The 20,852-nt window shown below is 63.2% G+C and overlaps 3 protein-coding genes across 3 annotated transcripts; 2 read left to right on the forward strand and 1 right to left on the reverse strand.

The window, feature by feature from the left end:
* The first annotated feature begins 714 nt into the window (after positions 1-714).
* Positions 715-5,326, forward strand: MFRP (membrane frizzled-related protein). Its single transcript, XM_072884707.1, has 13 exons — positions 715-783; positions 887-1,001; positions 1,253-1,381; positions 1,728-1,889; positions 1,970-2,213; positions 2,307-2,437; positions 2,583-2,707; positions 2,850-2,936; positions 3,076-3,224; positions 3,418-3,548; positions 4,097-4,231; positions 4,394-4,521; positions 4,600-5,326. The coding sequence occupies exons 1-13, from the start codon at positions 730-732 to the stop codon at positions 4,822-4,824; spliced, it is 1,815 nt and encodes a 604-aa protein (XP_072740808.1). The 5' UTR covers positions 715-729; the 3' UTR covers positions 4,825-5,326.
* Positions 5,327-6,934: 1,608 nt separating this feature from the next.
* C1QTNF5 (C1q and TNF related 5) lies at positions 6,935-9,634 on the forward strand. The gene is made up of 3 exons (XM_072884751.1): positions 6,935-7,090; positions 7,995-8,227; positions 8,825-9,634. The coding sequence occupies exons 2-3, from the start codon at positions 8,002-8,004 to the stop codon at positions 9,340-9,342; spliced, it is 744 nt and encodes a 247-aa protein (XP_072740852.1). The 5' UTR covers positions 6,935-7,090; positions 7,995-8,001; the 3' UTR covers positions 9,343-9,634.
* A 6,590-nt stretch (positions 9,635-16,224) lies between these two features.
* Positions 16,225-20,133, reverse strand: RNF26 (ring finger protein 26). Its single transcript, XM_072884667.1, has one exon. It carries the CDS (start codon positions 20,010-20,012, stop codon positions 18,585-18,587), a length of 1,428 nt encoding a protein of 475 aa, XP_072740768.1. The 5' UTR covers positions 20,013-20,133; the 3' UTR covers positions 16,225-18,584.
* Between the last annotated feature and the right edge of the window lie 719 nt (positions 20,134-20,852).

The following is a 20,852-nucleotide window of genomic DNA, read 5'->3' on the forward strand; positions in this document are numbered from 1 at the left end:
CCAGAGGCAGAGGGAGCCTTTCCTCCTCCTCCAGCCCTGCAGAGCTCCCAGCACCCACGCTCTTCCCCCAAAGCCCCTGAACAATGGCCCCTTTCTCCCCTGCTTAGGGACGGAGACGGGCACCAAGGCATTAAGGGGCAGCGGGAATGCAGGCGGTGGGGCTCAGGCACCCAGCTCCCGGGAAGCATGAGGGAAGGAGGGCCATATTCAGCCAGGCTCCCTAACACAGCCCCTTCAGTGGTGCCCTGCACCGGTGGGGAGCCTGGAGGCAGCAGGCAAACCGACGGCACCTCCATGCACCTGAAAGCAGGGTCCCCAGCGGGACGGGCTCCCAGCGGGGCGGGTGCGAGCACACCTTCCCCTTTAAGAAGCTGGTTCTTCGTGCCAGAGCCTGACCTCGGCATCCTCAGCTGAGCTGGATTAACGGGCGAGGGGGAAGGGCCCTGCAGAGGGGACTGGGGCCGCCGGCCTCCAGGGGCTCCCCGCACTCGTGGCACGGTGGGCATGGCCCTCGGGGCTCCGCAGGGTCCGGCGCTGGGGCGGCACGTGTAGGCACGGTCGGTGCTGCCACTGCCTCTGCCCTGGTGTGCGGAGCGGGGGTCCCCACGCGGCGCCTGGGCCCATGGGGGCAGCCGGGGAGGAGCAGGTGGTAGGGCAGGCGGCGGTGCCGGGGGGCAGAGCATGCTGGGGAGGCTTTTAGCCAGGCTGCACTGGGAATTGCCCGCCGCCATGAAAGACTTCACTGAAATCACGCTTTGCCCCGAGGCTCTGGACCACAGCAAGGTAGGGCTGGGGTGGGGGTGCCACCTGGAGGGTCCCCACCTGGCCATCCGCGGGTCCCCGCAGCATGCTCCCTGCGGTGCCACCCACGCTCGCTCTCCTGCAGACCGAGTTCTGCAACCCCGTCTTCGAGGGTGAGGAGCCCCAGGAGCCCAGGCCAAGTGCCAAGCGCCTGCCAGAAGAGGACGGGACCAGCCCTGCGTCGCCCCGGGACGGCCTCGGTACCTGCCCGGGGGTTTGTACGCACGCCCTTGTCCACGGGGCCACTAGGAGCAGCCAAGGGTCTGGGAGCGGGGTGGTGGGGCAAGCTCCCCACAGGGCTCTGGGGCTGTTTAGGGGACGCACTAGCACCCCGAGGACAAGAAGTCGGGACGTGCCCAGCTAGGGCTCAGCCAGCCGTGCAGGGAGGTGGCAGGGTGGGGGCATGGCTATCAGCACCCCTGCTCTGCCCGCTTTCCTTGCCCTCCCACAGGCCGGCAGCTCTGGGGCCAGGCAGGCTGGCGGTACCGTGCTGACTGCAAGTTCACCTGGCTCTGCATGGCTCTGATGAGTGCTGTCCTCTTCTTCCTCATCGCCCTCCTGCTGGGCATCGTCATCCACCGTGAGTGCCTGAGCAGGGAGGACTGGGGGATGGGCTGTGACCATGGGGGGGACAACACAGAACTGGCTCAGAGGGGGAGAGGGGCACAGCGAGGGCATCCATCTTGCACAGGACCTCCCGGGGTCTGCCCATCGTGGGGAGAGAGTGCCCCCATAAACAGGAGAAAGGGGGATCTCCACCTCCCTGGGATGTGGCAAGGTCACTGGGCCCTGTGAGAGCTGTGTGGGATCCCCTGGGACCTGCACGGGTGGGAGCACAGGACATGGGGCTTCCTAAGCCCCTTCCCTGCACTGCAGCCATTTCTCCCTGCTGGGGCTGAGCTGTCCCTGCTCTTCCCTGGGCACAGAGCTGACATCCCCGCAGCCACCTGGCGCCCCAGCCGCAGCCCTGCCCGCCCATGGCACCGCCGCCACCACTGCAGCACCCACCCGAAGGGACCCCCTGGCCCCCAAAACATCTGCCACCCCAACCCAGAGCTGGCTGCCCGCAGCCGGCACGCCAGCACCGGGTAAGTCCTGTGTGAGGCTGTGTGCCGGGACGGCGGTACCCTGCAGCACTAGCTCATGCCCACGCTGTTGCCCCGTGCAGCCTGTGGCGGGACCCTGCGGGGCCCTGCGGGCTCCTTCAGCTCTCCCAACTACCCTGGCCCCTACCCGCCGAACGCACTCTGCATCTGGCGCATCGAGGTAGGCCCTGGCCTCACCATACAGCTGAAGATGGAGACGTTCAGTGTGGAGGGCACTGCCTCCTGCCTCTTCGACCGTGTGGAGCTCTACGAGGAGCAGGGGGCCGGCAGCACGGATCCTGCCCCGGCTCGGGGGGGCCCAACCAGGTAGGGCCCCTCGCACCCAGGGAGCGTGGCAGTGCTGTGGGGAGGGACGGCATCTCCAGGGGCGAGCAGTGTCGCCCCTTGTTGTGCCCCCAGGTTTTGCGGCAACGTGGCCCCCCCGACCTTCAACACCAACTCCAACCACCTGCGTGTCACCTTCGTCTCCGACAGCAGCGTGGGCGCCCCAGGCTTCAGCGCCCACTACCGCGCCGTGGCTCCCAGTGAGAGTGAGTACCCTTGCCCCCAGGCGCTGCCAGGACTCCTTGCTGCGGGCAGGCAGCGGGGTCTCCCGTAACACCCAGGGCACTGGGGCAGGGGAGGGTGCCCAGTGGGATGCCTCTGCCAGCCTGGCCATCTCTGCCTGCTCGGCAGAGAGCTGTGCCTGGGATGAGCACTTGTGTGACCAGGGGCTCTGCCTCCACCTGGGCTTCATCTGCGACGGCTTCCACGACTGTGCAGACAAGAGCGATGAGGCCAACTGCAGCCTGAGACACAAAGGTGGGCCAGACCCCGCCTGCAGCCCACAGTGCCCGCGGCACCCAGCCAGAGAGCACGGCGATGGGCAGTGGGAGGCAGGGGCGGGGGGGTGGGGAGACAGGGTGAAGGAAGACGGGCAAGGGGGTAAAGCTGCATGTGTGTGTCCCTCCAGAGTGCGGGGGGCCACTGACCGCCTTGGAGGGACACTTCTCCACCCCAAGCCATCCCCAGCCATACCCGCACCAGCAGGTGAGAGAAGGGATGCCGGCAGGATGGACGCGGGAGGAGGGTGAGGGCGGGCAGGGAGGAAGGCAACCTCCCACCGGGGAGAGCTGGGGGTGCCCCTGCCCAGCTTCACAGGTGTCGCCGGCTGCCCCCTGCCCTGCAGCTGTGCCTCTGGCAGATCTCAGTGCCCGTGGGCCACGTCATCGACCTGCACTTCCACAACTTCAGTCTGGAGTCGCACGAGGACTGCAGCTTCGACTTCGTGGAGGTGCACGACAGCGCGGGCACAGGGGCCGCCAGCCTCATGGGCAGGTACAGGCACACCCCTGATATCTCCGGCCCTGCTGCACCAGCCTGGGTGCACTGGGCTGCCGTGGCTCAGCTGGGGAAACTGAGGCACAGGGCAGGCTGGTGAGGAGGAGCCACCAGAGGACAGGGTTTGGGGAGGTGCTGGTCAGCTCCGCTGCCCACCCTGACCCCATCCCTCACTCCATGACCCCGGCAGGTTCTGCGGCCACCAGCTGCCACCCACCCTGACCTCCTCACGCCATGTCATGACCGTCCTCTTCGTGGCAGACGAGGGAGTAGCAGACGATGGGTTCTTTGCCACCTACCAAGCCCGCAATGCCACAGAGAGTAGGTCGCCAAGCAGGGACATAGGCTGCCCAGAGGGGCTCTGTGGTCACCGTCCTTGGGGGTTTTCAAGGCCACACTGGATAAAGCCCTGGAAAAAAACTGCTCTCACTCCATAGCTGACCCTGCTTGGAGCAGGAGGTTTGGCTACAGACCCCTGGGGTCCCTTCTCACCTGAATGACCCTATAACCCTTTTGATCCTAGCCGTGGGGATGTGGCCTGGAAGGGCTCACCTGTACACAGGCACAATCCATCACCTGAGGGCTGCCCCCAAAAACCCAGGGAATTTGGGATCCCCCTAAGCTGGGCCCGCAATGGTCACCTATCGGCCATGGCTGCCAGGTGGCAGTGCTCTGCAACCACTCACCTGGATGTCCCCTGGGCAGTGACCAAGAAGAGTGGAGATAGGGGTGGTCAGCATGGGAATAGGCTGACTCCCAGCAGGAACGCCAGCTGCCATCAGCATGACCTGGGCCACAGCCAGCCTGCTCTCTGCCTGTGCCCGTGCCCGAGCCCATGCCCTGCTGCGCTGGCCCCTCTCATCTTACAGAGACCTGCAGCCCCGCGGAGTTCTCCTGTGGAAATGGTGAGTGCCAGGTGCTGGAGTCCGTGTGTGACGGCTGGCACGACTGCCCCGATGGCACAGACGAGCTGAACTGCACTGGGGTCTCCTACCCGGCCTTTGGTGAGTGCTACCCCTGGGTGCTGCACTCAGCACTCAGTCCGCCCTGAGCCCACCTGACCTGGGAGACACGTTGGCAGCTGCCCCATGGCTAACATCTGCCCGAGGCATACATGGTAGGCATCACTGCTGCTATAAGAAGTGAAGCACCTCGCCTTGTGGCAGGGTCTGTCTGTGAGCCCGTGGAAGTGGAGATGTGCCTGGGGCTGGGCTACAACACCACCTCCTTCCCCAACATCTGGCTGGCCATCCCAGACCAGGAGGGAGCTGCCGAGGTGCTGCAGGACTACCAGGTGAGCTGCCCGAGGGCCGCACGCGTGTCTGCCCGCACCATACCACACCGTGCCACATTCACCACCACTCTCCTGCAGACACTGATGGAGCTCGCCTGCTACCAGCACCTCCGCCTCCTCATCTGCAGCCTCTTCGTGCCCAAGTGCACCCCAGATGGGGGTGTCCTGCAGCCCTGCCGAGCCGTGTGCCTGGCTGCCGAGCTGCGGTGCCAGGAGTCCCTCGGCCTCCTCGGCATCCTCTGGCCCATCAACTGCAACATCCTGCCCAACTCTAATGACCCTGTAGAGTGCTTCCAGCCCTGACCTGGCAAGAGAAGAGGAGCAGAGGCTGAAGCAGCCTGCCCAGAGCTGCTCCTCCACCCCAAATGTCCTTCCCCATCCTCCTCCTGTTGCAAATACCCAGCTGCTGGGGTGGTCCCCGTCAGCAGCACCCCAGTGCCTAGCTCTTCACCTGCCCTGCTGTCAGGCCCTCTGCTCAGTGCCCAGATGTCATGGGCTTGCCCACAGGACCAAGTCCTTAAAGAGCAGGTGCCCCTTCCCAGCCTTGCTACAGGGAAAGGCTTGTGCTGGAGGGGCTGTGCCCACAGGCTGGAGCTGTGCTGGGGACACCACGCAAAGTCCCGCTGCCAAGCAGAAGGATGGTGGCAAGAGGGTTGGGTGCTGCCTCCCCATCCTCAGCCAACCCCAGGTGTGTTGGCCAGAGCTGTGCATGGTTCCCAGACCACTTCTCTCTTTCAGCCTCTCCAGGCTGTGCGTGGCCTCTTTCCCACAGCCCTCAGGCAGCTGCTAGCCTAGCAGGGGTAGGGTTAATGATCACCAAATGGAGCAAGGCTGGGCCGAGGTGAGCCAGGCTGCAGGCAGGAGAGTCCAGGGCTGCCCATGTCCCGCAGCCCCAAAGCCAGCAGAATAAACAGTGTAAGCAGCTGACAAACCCGATGGAGCAGGTGGCTCATTTGGGGAGGGTCTGTGTGTGGGTCCTGCCAGATCCCAGGGGAAACTGAGGCATGGGCCAAGGGAGGGAAGCCGTGGCTGGGGTGGGGGGTCTGAGCAGGAATGGAGGGGCACAGGGGAGACTGCCTGGCTGCAGGGGGGAACAGGCTGCTGGCGGTGCCCTCGATGGGCTGGGGGGCTTGCAGGCCCCCAGGGATGCAGGGCCCCAGGGAGATGAATGGGTCTCGGAGGGGGTCAGGCTGGTGGCCCCATGGTGCAGGCAGGGGATACTGCCCCAGCAAGGGCAGCGGCCCTGCTGGCTGAGCTGGCCATGCTGGCTTCAGGCCACCCTGATGGCCGCAGGCCCGGCAACACCCTGCAGCCACAAACCAGCTCCCAGCTGGCCAAAAACAACAGTCCCTTCACACCTTGGGAGAGAGGAGCCAGGCCGCTCCCTGCCAGCACCCAGCCTGGCCCTGGGCATCTGGGGCAGGAAGGCTCAGCTGGCAATGTCACCCGCACTGCTGCGGGCACCGGCACAGGGAGGAGGACAGCCAGCAGTGCCAGCATGCTTCCCTTTGCCCTCTCCTGCCCTGAGCACATGGCAAAGTCCCCTGCCAGGCTGGGATCAGTGGGAGCAAAACCCACTCGAGTCAGCACCACTCTGCCCTTGCAGCCACCCCTGCTCAGGGGTCTCGAGCCCACCCAGGTCCTTCACTCCCTGCATGTCCTGGCTGCTGCAAACTGGCTGCAGGGCACGGGGACTCCCCCCAGCTACAGGACCGCCCCACCGCTTGGCATCTGACAGTGTCCCTTGGATGCACTCGGTGCTGGAACGAGTTAAAGGCAAGCTGGGAGCGCCTTCGAAAGCCCGGCACAGTCCCAGCTTTGCCACGTGCCCCGCGGTCCCCTAGGGCTAGCCCTGCTTCCTGGCATGGCTGCAGTGCTGCTCTGCCTGCACTTCCACCTGCCTGCTGCTGCGTGGCACATCCCTGCCCGCTCAGTCCCACATGCCGCCTCCGGGCCCTATGCCGGCACCCCCCCCCGGCTGGCTCCTGCAGCTCCCCATGGGTGCTCGCAGGGCTGGCACTGCCAGCCTGTGTGCGCCCTGCCGTGCCCCTTGCCTCAGTCCTGCTGCCAGGGACAGCCCAAGGCTGCCAGTCAGGGGACCCACACACCCCGAGGGCTCCTTCTTCCTTCTCCGGGTCCAACCCTGCCTGCCTTTGCTGGGTTTCCCTCCCTTGGCCTTTTTCTTGTTCCGCTTTCACTCTGCTGCCTGTTTTATCTCATTTCCCTTCCCTCCGTCCTGCTGCCTGGGTGCCAGACATGTTGAGCCAAGGTGTTTTGCAGTCCATGCTTCCTCTCCCTTGGCCAGGCTGTTTGTCTCACTCTCCCTTCCCCCTCCTTACAGCACTTCTGACACCATGGGATTATTTTTCTTTTTCCCCTTGTCTTGTAGCTTTTGGCTCCCAAGGCCCTTGATTTCCTTTGGAGTTTGGGAGGAGAGACGTGAGGAGGAGGGGGGGGTGGAGAGGCTGCCTTTCCTAGGGCCTTCGTCAGAGCGAAGTGGCCAGGAAGAGCCGCAGCCCTTCCACGCCGGAGAGCAGCAAGGCACTGGGGAAGGAGCCGCAGGATCGCAGTGAGTGGGGCTACCCAGCTCCGTCCACCCCGCGCCGGGGGGAGCTGGGACTCGCTGGGGTCCTGGCTCCGGCGCCTGGGCGGAGGAGAGACACTTTTCTCCTCCTTTTCCTCTTTGTTGCAGCCGGCGCGTCCAGGAGGGGGAAGAGAGCAGCCTTCCTGGGGCAAGGCCACGGGGAGGGAGCCAGCGCCGGCCGCGGGGCTCCGCTCTCGCTGCGCTGCTGTGGGAAGGGCTGGGGCAGGGTGGTCCCTGGCACCGGGGTGGTCCGGCACGGCCAGGGATGCTGCAGTCCTAGACAGCCGTGGCCCCGGGAGCCAGCCGGGCGTGGAGCAGAGCCGCCGGCAGCAGGGATGCTGCCAAGGGCTGGGCCGCGACGCAGCCCCGCGCTCCCCGAGCTGTCGCCCCGCCATGCACCGCCCGGATGCACCAACCCCCCCCCCCCCCACACGGCTCGCAGCTCACCCACTGCCCTCCAGCTGACACCCCAACAGCCTCCCGCCGGCACCCCCATGCACACCCGTAGCTGGACATGCCACCGATGTGGCAGCTCCCATCCCAAACAGCCCCCGACTGCACACACAGCGCTACTGCCTCCCGCACATGCCGCGGCTCCCTCCCCAGCTCCCTGGCCCCAGCACCCCCACGAGCCGTCCCGCGGAGGGGCATCCCCGTGGGCTGCAGGACAATGTGGTGGCACAGCCAGTGACGGGGATGCTGCAGCAGGTGCAGCCAGCAGTCAGGCCTTGCCGTGGGCAGCAGCCACAAAGGCAAGGGGGAAAGAAGGGAGGAACAGTCCCCCGCCGACCCCTTGCACCCACTCCCTGCTGGGAGCCACTGCAAGCCTATTTCCCAGCCCTCTTCACTGAGGTCCCCAGAGATGTTACCCCTCTCTGCCCCCTTCCAGCCCCTCCATGGCAGACGAGATGAAGCAGCTCTTCCTCCTCTTCCTCCTCGGGCTCATCACCAGCTCCTTGCAGATCGAAGACAACAAGATCCCTGGGCTGTGCTCAGGGCAGCCGGGCATCCCAGGGACCCCGGGCCTGCATGGGGGCCAGGGTCTGCCAGGCAGAGACGGACGAGACGGCCGGGACGGGGCGATGGGGATGCCGGGGGAGAAGGGCGAGATGGGCCCTCCTGGTAAGAAAGGAGACATCCCGGCCGGGGAGGGGGACCTGCTCTGCCTTGCCTGTGGGGAATGCCCTCGGCTAGGGGCCGAGTCCTGGATGCTGGCACAGCCCCCCCATTGCCAAACTGAGAGCAAGTCTTGCAAAAGTGTCCCTTTCATGCCACCACTGCCCCTCCGGTCCTGCCTGTGGTGACCCTGTGGTGATCCTGCAACAGGAAGCAGCTCCCTGCCACTGGCAAAGCTGCATTTCTCCCCATCCTCACTGCTACCCCTATCTTCCACCCCCTGCTTTAGGAGGGCCCACCAAGCTGTCCCCAGAATATGGCTGCATCATTCCTGCCCTGGCTCCTGGGCTGGGGTTTCTCCCAGCCTGTGGGGGTTTCTCAAACTCTCTGTTGCTGCTGTGCCCACTTAACACGTGCACCTAGCCCTCCCCACTTGCACTGCTTCCCCAGGCAGAGCACTGGCCATGGCAGGTATTCACCACCCGCATCCTGTGGGAGGCTTGTAGCCCCGGTGGGACTGGGGCTGGGGGAGCTTGGATGGCGGGGGGCCGTGCTGGTGGCGGTGGCTTAGACGTAACCCTGTCCCCTTCCTGCCTGCCCCAGGAGCGCCCGGTCCCCGCGGGGAGGTGGGCAGCCCTGGCGTGGACGGCATGCATGGCGAGAAGGGGGCGCAGGGCGAGTGTGCGGTGGCCCCCCGCTCAGCCTTCAGCGCCAAGCGCTCTGAGTCACGCAGCCCACCGCTGGCCGACGAGCCCATCCGCTTCGACGTGGTGCTCATCAACGAGCAGGGCCACTACGACCCCGCCACGGGCAAGTTCACCTGCGAGGTGCCTGGCCTCTACTACTTCGCCGTCCATGCCACCGTCTACCGTGCCAGCCTCCAGTTCGACATCATGAAGAATGGGCAGTCCATCGCCTCCTTCTTCCAGTACTATGGGAACTGGCCCAAGCCCACCTCGCTCTCGGGGGGGGCCCTGGTCCGCCTGGAGCCCGAGGACGAGGTGTGGGTGCAGGTGGGGGTGGGGGACTACATTGGCTTCTACGCCAGCGTCAAGACGGACAGCACCTTCACCGGCTTCCTCGTCTACTCCTACTGGCATAACTCCGCCGTCTTCGCCTGAGCCTGCCCTCGGCTGCGGCTGCGGCTGCGGCCGGGGCCAGGGCGCGTGCCCCTTCCCAGCCACCAGCGCCCCGGGGAGGGCAGTGCCGGGGTCCGGCTGCATGGGAGCCAGGACACCGGGACCCCCGCCCCACTGCGCTGCTGCCGCCCAGCGCAGGGCAGGAATACGGCCCCTCTGCCGCCCCGGGGGTGGCGGGGAGCATCCCTTCAGCAGCGCTGTATAAGAGCTAAGTATTATCTCAGGCACCCGGCTCTGGGGCAAGACGCCCGCGCTGGGGAGCCGCAATAACCTGGTTGCCGTATGTTACTCGCCATAGCCGCCTCGGCACGCAGCGTAGTCCCGCCGGCACGGGCACGGCGCCCCGGCCCGTGCTGCCAGCTTCTCCCCGCCCGCAGAGCGAGCCCAGGCTGCCTGGCCGCTGGCACGGCAAGGGGCCCGTCCCGCCGCGGCCCTGGCGTGCCCCAGGGCTAGCAGTCACCGCCGCTCCCTGCCCTCCGGCTGCCCCGGCGCCTTCCCTTCCTCCTTCACCTTCAATAAAGGGCTCCTCAGCCACGCGTACGCCTGCTGCGTGTGCGCCCGCGCCTGCGGGACGGGTCCTGCCGGCTCCGCGGGTGCCGGCCAGGCCGTGCCGAGCTGGCTGCGGCGCCGGCACCCCTCTGGAGAGGCTGCTCCCGGCGGGCAGGGCTGCGTGGGTGCTGGGGGCCCGCGGGTGCAGCGAGGGGTGCCGACGGCGCCAGCGGCCGGCAGGGCTGCGCCGTCCTGCCTGGGGGGTCCCGGGCCGGGGGCCGGGAGGGGCCGGTCCTGCGCCGCCGCCCGCGGCAGCAGGGCCAGCGGGAGCCACTAGATGGAGGCATCGGCGTGCCTGAGCGAGGGCACACGCCGCGGCCACGTTCCCCCGTGCCCCCTCCCCGAAGGCTCGGGAGGGGAGCGGGGGCAGGGGAGCCCCCCCCCCCAAGGTGTCCCGGCTCCCTGCGGCGCGACGGCGAGGACCGACGCCTTGCTGGCCGTGAGGGTCCCGCTCCCGCGAGAGGCCACCCCGGCGGGAGCGGGCTCGCCCGGGGCGAGGCGGGGGCCCTGGCCCGGCGGTGGGGAGCGAAGGCGGGCGGGGGGGCGGGGGCTGGCCCCACGCTTCCGGCACGGGGCTTGCGGGGCCCCCTTCCTGCCTGCCCCCCTGCCAGCCCCGCACTCCAGTGTGAACGCGGTGACCCGCCTCTGAGAAAGGTCCTTATTTTTAGCAGGGGAATAAAGAGCTTCCTCATTCCTGCCCAAAATAGGTCCCTGCGGGGACCAGCCAGGGAGGGGGCTTTTGGCCACGGGCCGAACTCCTTAATGGGCCCTGCTGCCGGAGCGGGCTGGGGATGGCTGCTCTGCCTGGCCGTGGGGTGGCAGCTGGGCTGGGCTCTTCTCCTGGCCATGTCAGCAGGACCTTGCAGGCGCTCAGCAGCCCCGGACCCCCCGTACATGGCCGCACAGCCACCTCTCCTCTGGCCCGGCTCCCCTGCTGCCCCCCAAGCCGTGCTGCATGGAGGCCCCGGGACTGTGGCCATGCCCATCCGGGATGAACAAACCCTGCGGGAGCTGGGGCAGGCTGGCAGCAGCCGTGGGGCCAGCCTGTGTGCCCCTGTGGAGGGCCAGCGCCCCTCCCAAAGGGGGCTGCCCACAGCCCCACAGCTCCCCACCCTGGGACCGGGCACCATGCAGGCATCTGGGGCCAAGGACACGTCACTGCAGCCTGCCTGGCTGTGTGGGACTGGGGGGGGTGGACGGCCCAGCAGTGCCAAGGGCCACCCCAACCCATAGGGCCTGTGGAGGTGCTGGGAGCAGGGGTGAAGCCTCGCTCCCCCGTGGGGTGCAGAGGGGCTCTGCTAGCCATCTTGCAGGCTCCTCTTCCGAGCCCCAGCCGCAGGATTGGGTTTCAGCGGAAGCGTCTGTTTGGGTTGCCGATGGCCTTTTCTGTAAGCAGAGCTGCCCAGGGGCAAACAACGCCGCAGAGCAGATCGATGGCTGGCGCTGTCTATTCTGGGAGGAGGAAAATTACTTTTCTTGAGACGAGGCCAGGGGAGGTGTGTGGGGGCTGGGAGCATCCTCTGGTCCCTATCATGATGTGGGGGAGCACAGTTAACAGAGGCAGCCACAGACATAGCACTTGGCACAGCAGTTTCTGGGCTCTGCTTTCTTTGAGATGCTCTTGGTCTTCTGGACACTTTGTCAGGGATCATTGGGGGACTACTGGGAACCCTCTGAGGAACCCAGGGGTGCCTGCTGCTGCCTGGGGAGGATGAAAAAGAGGATAAGGAAAAGATAAGGATAAGGGAAGGAGAGCCACAGGAGACCTTGACTTCTGGCAAGTTTCTAGTAAGCTCCAGCTGCTTCTGACGAGCTCTACCACCTGCCCCTGAGGAAGAAGTGCTTGAAGCCCCTGTTCCAGCTGAGCCCAGGTTAGGGAGGGGCCAGCATCTCTTAGCCAGTGTGAGGGAGAAGCCTATATAAGAGCCAGGCTCAGCACACAGGTACTGTAGTGCAGCTGACAGAGGCAGCAGTTTGTGCAGAAAGGTGGGTTGTTTTGGGTTTTGTGGGTTTGTTGTTTTTTTTTTTTTTTTTAAGAAGTGCCAGCACCTCTTCTCAGAGCAGCACACATGTCCTTGGCACACCAAGGTCACAGCTGCTAGCAGCCATTGGAGCAACTCTTCCTGCAATGCTGCAGGACACAGCCTGGCTAGCCCTGAGCTCCAAAGGGTGCTTGGGGCCTCTTGCTGGGGCTGGTGTACCTGGCTGGCAGCCCACAAGAGGTGTGTGGCTTTGCACGTCTTGGAGCTGTGCTGCCAAGTGAAGGAGCTGCTGGAGGAGGTCAGCAGGCTGCGTGGCATCAGAGAGGGCATGAAAGAGATCAACTGGGTCATCTCTGAGACCCTACAGCTACAAGAGCCCAAACCTTCAACTATAGCGGCAGAGTGCGTGCCTGTCAGGTTTGACAGTGGAAATGCCTGCAATGGTGAAGGTTGTCCTGGTGACTCCTGGCAGCAGAAGGATGGCTCCTGCTCCACCCAAAAGCTTGCAGTTATGGCATAGGTTCAATGCCCGCATCGCTGACGAGGTGCAGGGAGCACTCTCCAGTCATCTTCAGGTGACCTCTGCCAGCAGGCCAGCTGACCTGGTAAGGAGAACTTTAAACTGGGAATGGCAGGGGAGGAGACAATCCTCACTCAGGTGGGGATGGGGTGGGCAAGCAAAGGGCTCGGGGTGTGAACAGCAGGGACTCTGTTACCAACAAAACAGGATAGAAGTGGGGTCACTTCAGCATAGGGGCACTTCAGATAGGGCAGTGCCCACAGGACAGCAATGTGGGCAAGCTCTCATGGCCTTGCTGGGAAGTGGGCATATGTGGGGGCCACTAATGCAGGCAGGATGGGGGGCAGACAGGAGGAACTGTGAGCACTTACAGGGCTGCAGCCTCTTTGGGATGATGGCTGACGTGGCAGCTGAGGGCTGATGGGTCAGGATTAGCAGGCAGCTGTGTGGGCATTTGCTACATGCAGCCCGATCAGGATGCAGCCTGCCTTCTTCAGGCATCTAGAAGCAGCCCCATGTCAGCAGGCCCTGGTCCTTACAGGGAGCTGGAATGTCCCCAATATCTGCTGGAGAGACAGCCTAGTGAGACACAAGCAGCCTGGGAGGTTTCTGGAGCATATTGATAACGCCTTGCTGACACAGGGGATTGAGGAGAGGTGCTCTGCTGGGCCTCACAGAAAAGGAAGGACTGGCCAGAGGAAGCTCAGGATCCTGACAAAAGAAAAGACAAAAGCAGGACCACAACATGGATTTCAGGAGAGCAGACACCGGCCTCTTCAGGGAGAATCCCATGTCCTGGAGAGAAGAGGTGACCAAGGATCAGCTCTTCCAAGCTCAAGTGGTCCATCCCAATGAGCAGGAGTCAGAGGTGGCAGGTTATCTGTGCTGACCTAGGAGGAATAAGGAGACTGTCTGAGCATGCAGGGATGGGGTGAAGGCCAGTTCAGCAAAAGGAAATGACAAGTCCTGCACCTGGGGAGGAAAAACCCTACACATCAGCACACGCTGGTTGCTAACTGGCTGGAAAGCAACTTCCTAGAGAAGGCCCTGGGGATCCTGGTGGGCAACAAGTCTTCTACAAGCCAGCAGTGTGCCCTCATGGCAAGGAAGGCCACCAACCTTCTGGGCTGCATTAGGAGGAGTATTGCCAGCAGCTGAAGGGAGATGATCCTTCCCCTCTGCTCAGCACTGGTCAGGCACAGCTGCAGTGCTAGGTCCAGTGCTGGGCTCCCCAGTGTGGGGAGCATACATGGACATACTGGAGAAAGCCCAGCAAAGGGCTGTCCATCTTGTACTCTGAGGGTGATCAAGCCCTGGCACAGGCTGCTCAGAGCTAGTAGAGTCCCCATCCATGGAGATATTCGGAACACAACTGGCCACAGTTCTGTGCCACCTGCTCTAGCTGTCCCTGCCTGAGCAGGGGGCTGGGCTGGATGATCTCTAGGTCCCTGCCAGCCTCAGCCACTCTGTGTTCCTAAGGCCTTGGCACTGTGGCTCCAAGGTGCTGGGACTTCTGCTGTGTTCAGGGAGCTGGTGTGGCTCCCTGTGCCAAGCTGCTAATGAGGGAGCAAAGCTGGTGCCCAGGAGCAGCCCAAAGGCCCCCCATGGTTCGGCTGCTGATCGTCACCTGCTCCCTCCCTGTTGGCCTGGTATCATTAGTTGCTCATGCTGCTGCGCATCTGCAGCACGTGTCTGTCATGCCAGCTCCCTGCTGTCAGGCAGATGATGGCTGTTGTCCCCGGGCTGGGACTAGAGGCTCATTAGGGCTTGGGTGTTGCAGCTGGGCTGACAATGGGATCCTGGGGATTTTCCCAGGGCCTGGGAGGCCCCAGTTTCAGCAAGCTGTCAGCTCCTACCACCCTAGTGGTCCTAAACTGGAGTAACCTAGCAGCATCACGCTCCTCCCTCCTTGGGGAAGGGAGAAAGGCCTTGGCATTGTGATGGGCTGAGACCAGCCCACTTGGCTCATGTGTGAGGCTCCCAGGCAAGCTCTGGAGCAGGGTGTATGCCTGGGGACTCCAGATCTTGTGCCCTGGTCTGGTCTGTGATCATCGCTGCTGTTGGACACCCTCCCCAGGCAGTGCAGCCCTGCACCAAAAGCCACAGTGCCAGAGCAGGCAGGTCTGGCATGGCTGACCATCAGTCTTGGGGACCCTATGTGCTGCCCATCAGTCAGGAGGTGGTTGCATTTTCCTCCCATAATTGCTTGTTGATTGGCCAGTGTGTGCAGGATGGCTCCCGGGGGAAGGCTGTGTCCTTCACATCCTGTCCTCGCTTGGCTGCAGTGGGCTGAGGCGGCTGAACACCCTCTCTGTCCCCTGCTGGGGCTGGCTGAGGGGGTGGTGGGCTGGGAGTACCCTGCCTGTGCAGGGGATGGCAGACGTTCCCCTGCTGGCCCAGTCTTCCTGCCCCAGAGCAGCTCTGCAGCCTCTCTGGGTGCCCGGCCTGCCTCAGCTCACACACCCTGTGAGCAAGAGGAAGGCTGAGCAGTGCCTCAGTTTCCCCAGTTATCACCCATCTGCAGACAGACCCTTGCAGGGCTCGGGCAGGCTGCTGGCATGGCCCTCCTTCCTGTGCCTGCACTGTGCTTGGCAGAGCTGCACTCCTGCATCATGTGTCCATCTCTTTCTGGCCTCCCAGCAGCCCCCCTCTCCCCACTGTGGTTTTCAGCCAGGGTGCGAGAGGATTCTGGTTAAAATTGGCTAGTTTGCTGGTGTGGCCCTGCCAAGGCAGGTGAGTTCAGGGCAGGGTGAGCCAGAACTCCTGATGTCTCTGCCCATCAGGGTCCCGAAATGTTTCTTCCAAACAATTTACAAGGATGCTGGAGAAGCAGAGGGTGCTTAAAAGCACAGAGCAACCTGCCAAGAGCTCAGATTGTGGCCAGCAAGTAATTCATTGTGCAGTGAATGCATCTGCTCACCAGTAGCCCAGCCTTTCTGCAAGGCAAGACCAAGCCCTGTGCTGCCTGCTGCTCCACAACCCCTAGTCCTGCCTCCGTCCCTGGGACAGTCAGGCTTGCCAACACCCTCCATGGCAAGCAGCAGGACACTGAGGTGCCCAGAACATGTGGGAGCAGGGATTACATGTCCCTGTGCATGTTCCCCAGCCTCAGAAATCTCAGCCCCTCTGTTTTGGCTGCTCAGGCCCTGGGGAGCTTCAGCTCTGGAGAACCTCAGCACGAACCCCTTTGCTCCAGTACAGAGAGGAACTACTCCTTTAAAGAGACAAAGCTGTGTGTACAAGCCCTTCCACAAAGCAGCCATTGCTTCTCTTGCTAAACAGCTCAAAGTGACCTGAATTAGGAGTGGAGAGAATATGCCCACCAGTCCTGGGCCGTTGCCAGCAAGAGCTACCCTAGCTGCTCTGCCTGTTCCTTGGCCCAGAAGCGGCTGCAGCACCAAACACATCTCCAGGAAAGATGCAGACACTAGCACTGGTGCCTTGCAAGCTGCACTCTCTACCCCCTTGGACAGGCATATCCACAACCACCTCCCCTTGCTGTGGGTTAGCAGAGCAGAAGCTGGGGGATGCCAGCCCTGGGAAGCCCACCCACCATGTCTTCAGGTGTAGATTCATCTCCTGGGTGCCAGGCTTTTCCTGTGCAGCAGCTCTGGCATATCCCACAGCACTGCCTTTCTGGGTGCAAGCACTCCCAGACGAGTACCCCTGAGTTTGCTGGTGGTGTTGACTCTCTAGCTCTGACCCTTGGTGGGGAGTGATGGGCTTCCTCTGGAGCCCAGAGGCGAGCAGAGAGGAGACCCCATCTCCCCAGAGAAAACCATTCCCAAGAATGAGGCAGCAGGCAGCTTTTGGTAAAGGAGACTTTAATCTGCTCAGTATCTAGTCCATAGTGCAAAGAGTTAAACTTAAGGCAAAGCTTTCTCTTTTTTATAAACAGGCAGCAAACAAACAGGCCCTAAAACAATAAGCGTGACTGCTATAATAGAAAAAGGGTTTTAGGGGAGAAACCGTAGTCCTGGGGAGGTGTCTTTCCCCCCCTGTAATTCATGTAGGAAACATTGCAGCCCAAAATCTATGAGCTGGTCCTGACCAAACACCACTACCTGCAGCCAGGAGCATGGCCACACTCCCACTCCTGGGTGTCTCCAGAGGCACACCCAGGGAAGGGTGCAGCTCCCCATCTCCTCTTGCAGGAAGACCTCTGCGGGTGCCTGGGACAAGCTGGACCCTGGGGAACACAGCCTGCAGGGCTGCACTCACTGCTCTGGCAAGGGCTTGGCTACTCAACTGCAAGTGTCACTGGCTGCAGCCACAGGAGAGGTGGCTGGGGAGAGCAAACATTAACATGGGTGGTGTGCGTCTGGGGAGGCACAGGGAGAAGAGGCTGCGCAGGGAGCTTTGCATCAATGTGAAGCAAGGTGGAAGCAGCTGACAGCCCTGGGGCCAGGCCCTTCTAACACCCATTAGTGCTCAGAAGCCCAGCTTGGCCCAGGGAGTCCCTCCAGCCCCCAGCAAATGTGGGTGCAACTAGCCCCTGCAGTGCCTCCCAGAACAGAGCCACTCTCCAACAAGATAGTATCTTGCCACAGCTCAGGTTTACAGTGTCAAGGTGTCTTCTAGCATGGCCTGGCCTCTCTGCTGCCTCTGTTTTGGCTTAAATCACTAATCAAGAAGGAGAATAGAAAAGGAAGACCGTGCCAGCCGCCCTCAAGCTCTTGGCTTGCAGTCCAAGAGTCAAGGCTCTTTCCAGTCTGGCTCCAGCCAAAATTGGCTGTGGTGCGTGGCTGACCCCAGGCAAACAGCTAGAAAACGAAAAGCTTTTTAGTGCAAGGCCTTCTTGCAGCCCAGCAATTTCTTGCAACGGTGCTGGTTGACCACACTGGGATGAGCCATCTCAGGCCTCCCTAGCCAGGGTCGGATACCCTCATTAGACTTCAGGGGACACTTTTAAATAAAACTAGCTACGTTTTTGACAGACAGTAAGACAGAACAGCAGTGTAACCCTGCCCTAATCAAAGATAGCCATGGTCATGGTACTGCTCCACGCACACAACTGCAGATCCACAGCATGGATATGCAGAACTTGTGCCTGGAGCTGGAATGTCTTAGTGGGCTCCCAGGAGCTTTGAGGTGTCCTCTCTCCTCCCAAAGAGTTACTCCCTCTAGCCTCTAGCCTGGGAAGCAGCAAGCAAGCACTGGGTGTGAACCACCAAGTTCCATGGCATCCTGAGCCTGAAGAAAATGTGAATTATCTAGAGAGGATTCTCCAGCATTGGCTCAGACATGTGCTGCTGCTGCTGCTGCCAGGGCTGTGAGCACTGGCTGGCCAGCCACCCCTCAGGTTCCCAAGCAGCACCACCACCCCTGCAGGAAGAATAACTCCCTCCAGCCTCCCCATGTGAGTAACCTGATGTGCGCTTGCTAGTCTTGCATAGGTGATGCGTGGAAGTGGCAGCAACACTGAGCTCTGCAGTCAGCCAGCCTACAGGGAGCCCGCATTCATCACGGCTCCTCATTGTCCTGGCAAAGGGAACAGGAAGCTCAAAAAACAAAGCCACGGTGGCTGGGTTACTTCAGTAGCCCAGAAACCCTGCTCTTCTCCAGCTGAGAGCCAGGCTCAGCCCTTTGGTAGCAAAGCTTAAAAAGCTCGAGTGTGCTCATTGCTTTCCTAGGGCCTTGCAAGAGGGGCACACTTCTCCCTTCCCAGGGAGCTGCCCCACTTAGAAGGTGGGAGGAGGAAAGAGAGGCATGAATGCAGTCTGCCCAGTAGCTTTCTGGTCAGACCTTGGGAAAAACCCTCCCTTGCCTTGTGCCAGCCCCTGGGATTACCAAGAGGGCATAGCCTTTAACCTTTCCATCAGCTTTGGCTAGGAGGGACCAGAGCATCTTTCTGTGCTCTGCTTTGGATCTGACTGCTGCAGGCTTGAGACAACAGACCCTGAAACAGCAAAGGTTGTCAACAAAAAAAAGGTAACTGTTTCAGCCTGCTGCAGAGATCAGTTATTGCGCTTGCTAGCAAGAGCTACAATCTAGTTACGTAGCAAATATGGCTAGCAGACACCCCTGACAGCTTTTTGCCCTTTCAGCACCATCCTTAGTTCTTTGGAAGCTGCTTGAGGCAGCCCTGGGAAGTTCTGCTTTGTGGCAAGAGGCAGAGACAGGGGTGCCCTTGACCTCCTGGGAAAATGACCCAAGCCACCCGCCCCTTGGGTTCACAAGTACACATTGAGCGTCTGGAGGATCATCTGGCGGCACAGCGGGCAGTTGCGCTGGTAGATGGCCTGCTGCAGGAGGACTTCCGTGCACTCCTGACACAGGCACAGGTGCCTGCAGGGCAGAAGCAGGACTGTCTTGGTTTGGTCTTGACAGATGACACATTTCTTACGTTCCTCTTGTTCTTTCAGGAGCAGCCAGGGGTCGTTATCCGGAGCGCCCTCACCATCCCCAGCTGCTGCGTTCAGCTGCTGCCTCCTCAGAGCTTTCCCCCAGGAGGTGCTCGGTTCCTCCCTGGGCGGCTGGAGACGCTGTCCTGCCACAGCACTTCGACTCAGAGCAGGACGTGCTTGTGGTACCTGCTCTGCATCCAGCTGGTCCTCGTGCTCAACTGGCAGCTGGCTGACCCCTGCCAGCATCAGCCTGGCAGGGGCCGCTGGTCTTGGGGCAGGCGCAGCTGCCCCTCGCTGGTTGCTTTCCCGGTTCATCGTTCTGCCTCCTCGGCTCCAGTTGGTCACCTGCAGACTCCAGTCCACCAACCTGCGCCAGGCCTGGGAGGTCATGGCCATACCCAGCGTCAGGACTGCCACCTGATAGAGCCGCCACACATCCCGCTGCAAGCGGTGGTAGGAAGGCAGCGTGTTGAAGTAGCCCAGCACATAGGCTGTCAGTGTCCACAGCAACCCAGGGTTGAAGACAAAGGTGCTGACAACAATAATGAGGAGGAGCAAGCCCAGGCCGTAAATATTCACAAAGAAAATGTTGATGAAGAGCTCGGCGACGGAGGCCAGGAGCTCGAAGGCCAGCTGGCAGGGTGACCACAGCAGGATGGACACAGCGATGGCACCGCTGGAGACGTGTGCGAGGAAAGCAGCCAGCAGGTCCGTGACTCTGAGGAAGGGGCCGGCGACGGAGTCCCACAGGGCCACGACCAGGGTGAAGAGGTTCTGCGTGCCGATGAGGCACACGTTGACAAGGCTGTTGACGAGGTAGGCCAGCAGGCTAGTGCCGATGGCCAGGCCCTCACAGACCTGCCTGGCCAGGGCCTGGCCGCAGCCCAGCAGGCCGCAGAGCCCGCGATGCAGCAGCTCCTTGCCCCGCAGCGCCAGGTGCGAGAGGAGGTGCCCTGCCACCTTGAGCCCCTCCAGGCCGCAGCAGCAGCCGCGCAGCAGGCCGGCCAGCCCCTGCACGGCGCCCAGCGCCAGGCAGCAGACCGCCCGGGCCAGGGAGGCCAGCGAGAGGAGCAGCCCGTCCCAGCAGGCCAGCGCCCCGGCGGCGGCGGCCGCGGGGAGGCTGCAGGCCGCGGCGAGCAGCCAGAGCAGCGCCGACACCAGCGAGGACACCAGGAAGAAGTTCACGTCCAGCACGAGGACTAGCAGGTCCAGGGCCAGCCGCAGGCCGCGGAGCAGCACGAACAGCAGGTCCATGGCGGCCGGGCGCCCCGCCGGGGCCCGTACGGCGCCGTCAGCCGCGGCCCGCTCGGGGCCCCCCGGCGCTGGGCGCCGCCATCTTCGCTCGGGCTGCCACACGAGGCCGGGCCAATCGGCGGCGAGGGCCGCGCCTCTCCCCGCCGCCCATTGGGCGGTTCGGAGGACGCGGCGGGGGCGCGGCCGCTGGGGGACGGGCCCCGCCCCCTGGCGCGCATTTAAAGGGCCAGCGGCGCCCGTTTAACCGTGGCAGCGCCGCGGAGCCCAGGGCAGCCCGGGCCCGCTGCCAGCGGCGCCGGGGGGACCCGGGGCGGGGGCGGCCGGGCACGCGGTGGCCGAGACACGGCACGCACGGAGCACGGGACGGCCGGGGCACGAGAGCGGCCCCCTCGCTCTGGTTGCAAGCAGCGCGGGGATTGCGCACCACCCACAGGGTCCTTGGGGCCGCGCGTGTGATGAGTTCCTGACAGTCTCAGCCCTTGCGCGGGGAAGGCTTGCGCTCCCTAGTGGGGTCCCTGGGGCGGGAGTGTTTGGGATGGGGCCAGCCCAGGGCAGCGCTGCTCTCACCCCACTGAGCAGTTTCCTGAAGGACGTCCTAGAATAAACCCATGGCCGTGGCCTGGCCCAAGGTTAGAGCCCCAGAGCAGCTCCTGCCCTCCCTGCCAGCTCCTGGGCAGGGCGTGGGGCTGCCAGCATCTCTGGCCTTCACCCCGCCGTGCCCCAGGAGATGGTCCGGCCCCGCTGCCCTGATGGTGATGACAAGCTCAGGAAAATCCAGCCCTGGAGCCCAAGGCTTTTTAAGGAAGGGGAGATTGAGCAGAGTGGATGACCGATGGGAAA

The sequence above is a fragment of the Ciconia boyciana genome, chromosome 20 (genome assembly GCF_034638445.1).
Source record: "Ciconia boyciana chromosome 20, ASM3463844v1, whole genome shotgun sequence".
Lineage (NCBI taxonomy): Eukaryota > Metazoa > Chordata > Aves > Ciconiiformes > Ciconiidae > Ciconia > Ciconia boyciana.

Excerpts from the sequence above, each read along its gene's own strand:
- MFRP (XM_072884707.1), top strand. The coding sequence starts at position 730 with ATGAAAGACTTCACTGAAATCACGCTTTGCCCCGAGGCTCTGGACCAC. Across the intron at positions 2,214-2,306 it reads GCTCGGGGGGGCCCAACCAG|GTTTTGCGGCAACGTGGCCC; the intron begins GTAGGGCCCCTC and ends TTGTGCCCCCAG. Across the intron at positions 2,438-2,582 it reads CGCCGTGGCTCCCAGTGAGA|AGAGCTGTGCCTGGGATGAG; the intron begins GTGAGTACCCTT and ends CCTGCTCGGCAG.
- RNF26 (XM_072884667.1), bottom strand. The coding sequence starts at position 20,012 with ATGGACCTGCTGTTCGTGCTGCTCCGCGGCCTGCGGCTGGCCCTGGAC.
- C1QTNF5 (XM_072884751.1), top strand. The coding sequence starts at position 8,002 with ATGGCAGACGAGATGAAGCAGCTCTTCCTCCTCTTCCTCCTCGGGCTC. Across the intron at positions 8,228-8,824 it reads GGGCGAGATGGGCCCTCCTG|GAGCGCCCGGTCCCCGCGGG; the intron begins GTAAGAAAGGAG and ends TGCCTGCCCCAG.